Source organism: Cariama cristata, unplaced genomic scaffold, assembly GCF_000690535.1.
Source record: "Cariama cristata isolate BGI_N322 unplaced genomic scaffold, ASM69053v1 scaffold33066, whole genome shotgun sequence".
Classification (NCBI taxonomy): domain Eukaryota; kingdom Metazoa; phylum Chordata; class Aves; order Cariamiformes; family Cariamidae; genus Cariama; species Cariama cristata.
In genome coordinates this window covers 3,785-8,754 of record NW_009622069.1, presented here as the reverse complement: position 1 = coordinate 8,754, position 4,970 = coordinate 3,785, and the positions used below count along the sequence as shown (strand labels likewise).

The window sequence follows — 4,970 nt, the reverse complement described above, 5'->3', positions numbered from 1 at the left end:
ATGCGGTTTCTGTGCCCCAGAGAACTCAGCTGACCTCATTCGCCATGTCTATTTCCACTGTTACCACACCAAGCTGAAGCAGTGGGGGCTGCGGGCCCTGCAGAGCCAGACAGATGTGAGCCATTGCCAGCTGGACTTCCAGAGCCGCAATATCATCCCTGAGATCCAGGAGGACTTCCTGTGTCTGTGGGAGTACTGTGAGGTGAGAACAGGAGACCCGGTTTCTCTTTTCTATGTGTTACCTGGCAGCCAAGGGAAGGAGAGCAGCTTTTGTCCTGCAGTTCACCTGCTTGCCTGCCTGTTGGCTGTGTTTTTACCTGTTTGAAAGCATCTCTTGTGCTCTGGCTGAGGCCAGCTCGTGCTGATCTCTTCGCCCTATTCTGTCTGTCCTTGCTCCCCAACAGAGATCATTTGACAATCCCGAGTGGTTCTATCGGCACGTGGAGGATCACAGCTTCTGTTCGGAGTACAAGGCAGCGGGGAAGGAGAACCACGTGGTCCTCTGTGGCTGGAAAGGTTAGTGGGTGCATGCAAGGCCTCTCTAGAGAGCTTTGCACAGGGCTGGCTTGCAAATGTTGTACAGGAGAACTTTGCACTTCTTCGCAGATTTTCAGAGAACCTCTTGAACTTCAAAAATACATATGCATGGTCCTATGTTAAATGTTCCTGTAGAATTTCTTTCAGAGGATCCAGTTGTGTGCTTAATATTGAACTTTTTGTTTATATCTAATTAGTACCTAGAAGAAAAGGCTCCAGTTTATTTTCTTTCAATGATTTCTCTCTCATGTGTTTGTGCAGTTGCCTTACCTGCTTACAGTGGCGGGGGCCCATGCCAGTTGTACAGTAGTGATCTCATCCTGCTGTGAGCCTGCTCCGTGGGATTTTTGGAGCAGGGAGTTGATCTTTGCTAGTCAAAACAGAAGCAGGAAGCCTGCCGTTCAGTCAGGTTGTGGATCGTGGCCCATGTGTGAAGGATCTTAATGGCATTCTGTTGTTTCTGCTTAGACTGCGATTGCACCTTCAAGGGGCGCTGCAAACTGCGGGAGCACTTGCGCAGCCACACGCAGGAGAAGGTGGTGGCCTGTCCTACGTGTGGGGGGATGTTTGCCAACAACACCAAGTTCTTTGACCATATCCGCCGTCAGACTGCACTGGACCGTAAGCTCCTGTGGGTGGGGGAGGAGTGGGTTGTGAGCAGTCCTCTGGCTGGGCCATTTGGTTTGCTAGAACTGCCTGTTCTCTGCAAGCAAAGGGCACGGGTGTGCTTGGAAACAGCCTGGCTTCCCTGATGACTGGGAACTCAGACACTGATCAGTCTCTGAGAAGTGTCGTCTTGCAGAGGCAGGAGGGTTGGAGGCTCACAGGGCTGCACAGGGCTCACACTACTGCAACCAGAGCTGTTCCTCCTGTAGGAACCCAGGACTGAAGTCAAAGGCAGCAGCTGGGTACTTGCAGCAACACTGGGATTTGCCCGTTGAGTTCCCTTGTGCTGTGCTGGCAATGTGTATGTGTGTGATGGTTGTTCCCCAGTTCCTGCGCTGGCAGCACAAGGAGGCTGTGCAAAGGGGAGGCAGATTGGTCTGTTGCAAGGGGTTTCGGGTTTTTTTGCTTGTTTGCCTTTGTAGTCAGTGTCTGCTATCTCTGCCTGGCAAGAAGGGTTCCCAGCTCCACTATAACTACCTCTTTTTCTCACTTGCTGCTCTTTGTGCTGTTCTCTCTGCTTTGATCTATTTTCTCACCACCACCTCCCCTTTCTCCCTGGCCCCGATGGTGCAGAGCAGAGGTTTCAGTGTTCTCACTGCTCCAAGAGGTTTGCCACAGAGAGGCTGCTCCGTGACCATATGAGGAACCATGGTGAGTAAAGGCCCCTTCTCCCAACTGAGGCTCTGAAGAGTGCGGGCTCTCCCCTGCTTTGTGGTAATGTTTTCCACCCATTCCTTCGGACAGTAAACCATTATAAGTGCCCTCTGTGTGACATGACCTGCCCGTTGCCCTCCTCCCTGCGCAATCACATTCGTTTTCGGCACAGCGAGGAGCGGCCATTCAAGTGTGACTACTGTGACTACAGGTGAGGACCAGGGCTTTTCATCTTCCCAGACTGGTGACAAAGAAGCGCCCAGGGGCATGTGTGTCTGTGTGCTATGCAGTGTTGAGCTTTGTTCCCTTATTTCCTTTTAGCTGCAAGAATCTCATTGACTTGAGGAAACATCTGGACACACACAGCAAAGAGCCAGCCTATCGCTGCGAGTTTGAGGCTTGCAGCTTCACTGCACGTTCCCTCTGCTCCATCAAACTGCACTACCGGAAAGTCCATGAGGTGGGAAGGGAGCAGAGGGCTGTTCTGCTGTGTACTCTCTCCCAATGAGGCTGAGAACCGCTAAGTGCAACATGCTGTACAGAAGCATGAGGAAAAAAGCTAAAGTCATGTGAAGTGCCTCAGGCTGACCAGGGCTGTAGGAATGTGAGGTCAGGTTGTATTCCTGTCTTACTGCTGCAATGATTCATCATGTCAGTCTTCTCGGAGAACCTGATTCCTCCTCCCATGCACATGCATGGGTACCAGGCCCTCTGATCAGGCTGATGGGGTATTCACGTCCCTTTCTCTGCCCTTCAGGGTGACTCAGAGCCCCGATACAAGTGCCATGTCTGTGACAAGTGCTTCACACGTGGAAACAACCTCACTGTCCACCTCAGGAAGAAACACCAGTTCAAATGGCCCTCAGGGCATCCTCGCTTCAGGTACTGCCCATTGTTAGTTCCTCACTACCTCCTCTCTAGTGCAAGAGATAGCTGGAGCTGCATTCTGTGTCTTGCTGGAGCAGAGACCTGGCAGTGCTTGGGCTCTGATGTTTGCCTGTAATGTGCTCAAGACCTGTTTCCCAGTGGCTAAGGGGCACAGGGCAGCAAGCATTTGGTGGGATCTGGCACAGTGACAGAGCAGTGCTAGGTGGCAGCCCCAGCAGTGGGTCAGAGATTAGGGGCAAGGACAGCAGTGGTGCTATTGCGGCTGCCTCTGGTGGGACGCTTCTGAGCTTGGCAGGGGCCAGGTCCAGGTGTCCCACTCTAGAGAGAGCTGCTGCAGGTCAATCTCTTGACAGATGCCTCTGCTGCATCCTCTCTAGGAAACTCCAAAGGGTTTCCAGAGTGTAAAAGCTGGGAGGGGAAGAGGATGAACTTCAAATGCTCCCAGTGAAACAGAATGGTGGAAGGACATGGGCTTGGGAGATGATAGAGGCCTGGCAGAAAGCTCAGAAGCTGCCACATGGATGTGCTTTTAGGGGTAGGGGCTGAAGGGGTTTTATCTTATTTGCCCAGTATCATCTATGTAGCACTGGGCATTGGAACCTGGAATATAGTGCTCTTTCCTTGGCTGGTGCTTCAGGCTGCTATCTGTCTCTTGGGAAGGGGCTGCAGCGTGACTGGCTCCATCACCCCTGCCTGTCTCTGCTCAGGTACAAGGAACATGAGGATGGCTACATGAGGCTGCAGCTGGTGCGTTACGAGAGCGTGGAGCTGACAGAACAACTACTGAAGGACAGAGAGAAGCAGGGGGAGGCACTGGATGGCTCAGCTGAGTGTGTGGTGCTGTCTGAGGGTGAGGGCAACCTTCAGGGCATCATTCTGGAGACCCCAGCAGAGGCTCCCATGGTGGAGAACAGTATTGCTGAGCTGCAAGTGGCCCCGCTGCGCCCAGCCCCTTGCTCTGCTGACAACCCTGAGCCAGCACAGCCGAGTGCAAGTGCCTTCCCAGGAGCAGCGCTGTCGGCAGAGCAAGAACCCAGCACCCTGGCCAACCCCATCATTCGTGTGGTGAACCGGACCAATGAGCATGGAGAGAGTGAGACTGTATATTATGTCATGGCCAGCACATCCTCAGAGGAGCAGGTGGCAGCACCCAGTGGACTGGCTATGGAGCTGGAGGAGAACGTCATGGACCGTCTGCAGAAGACTGCTGAGGAGCTAGGCATCCAGATCGTGTGAGGTGCTCGCCTGCCTCTGCATGAGGAAAGCTTGGGCCTCCATGGGATGTGCTGGTGAGGGAGGTTGGCAAGTGCTTGGGGGAGAGGGCTGAGCTTGTCTTCACTACCTGCAGCTGGCTAACTTCCCCCTCTGCTGCCCCATCTTCACTGGCTGCTGGTTCTGGTCAGCATGGGGAGAGGGGAAAGAGAGGTCTGTCTCGATTGTGGGTCAAGTGATTTGAGCTGGAAAGAGCTGTCTGTTTCCTCCTTTTGGGAATTAGGGACTAGCAAGCCTCTCCCACCTTTCCAGGTGGTTTGGCCTTAGCCTGACACAGGCCTTCCTCTCTTGGTCACTCACTGGTGATGTGGCCCCTGCTGCCATGCAGCTAAGTTGTCAGCCCTTGCTGACCCTAGTCCTCAGCTAGGATCTCCCCAGGCAGGATGGTGTGCTGAGCCTCTTCCCTGGGGAGATGTGTGACCCTTAACAGGCCTGTTCTTGCCCATCCACACTTGATTCTCCAAGGGATTGCATGCTCTACTTCTGCCTTCATTGGCACTTCTCTGCACATCATCTTTCTTAGGTCATTCAGCTGGTGCTTTTGGTGGTGTTTGCACCACTGATCCCATTTCACTGCACTGATCTCTGGGAGGAGAGGGCTGGAGGTGCTGTCCCTTGCAGGCTACTGCTGCCTTGCAGCACTGGGGGATTGGGAGCTTCTTGCTGCTTTTGTCCGTCCCTGGGTTTCCTCCCTGCATTGGGGTCTGGGCTCCTCATTGAGCAAAGTGTACTTTGGCAAGACAAATAAAAGTCAGACTGCCAGGCCAACCAGTGTCTGGTGTCTGTTTCAACCCCATCCCCGCCAGCCATGGCGTGTTAAGGTGAGAGGATGAGACCGAGTTGCCTAGAGCCTGCAGTGTGGGAGGTGGGCACTGAAGAGCTGCCAGTATCTCTTGATATGTCTTACGTGCTTCCGCTTGGTGTAGCTGGCGACTGCCTTGGAGAGTGTGTTG

General features: G+C 53.6%; 1 protein-coding gene across 1 annotated transcript; it reads left to right on the top strand.

Moving 5' to 3' along the window:
* Nucleotides 1-4: 4 nt before the first annotated feature.
* Nucleotides 5-4,067, top strand: HINFP (histone H4 transcription factor; the record flags this gene model as incomplete). The annotated part of the gene is made up of 8 exons (XM_009702212.1): nucleotides 5-202; nucleotides 405-516; nucleotides 1,006-1,158; nucleotides 1,777-1,854; nucleotides 1,948-2,068; nucleotides 2,179-2,317; nucleotides 2,615-2,739; nucleotides 3,453-4,067. Coding segments are annotated over 8 exons (1,455 nt in total), but the record flags the coding sequence as incomplete, so codon positions are not given.
* Between the last annotated feature and the right edge of the window lie 903 nt (nucleotides 4,068-4,970).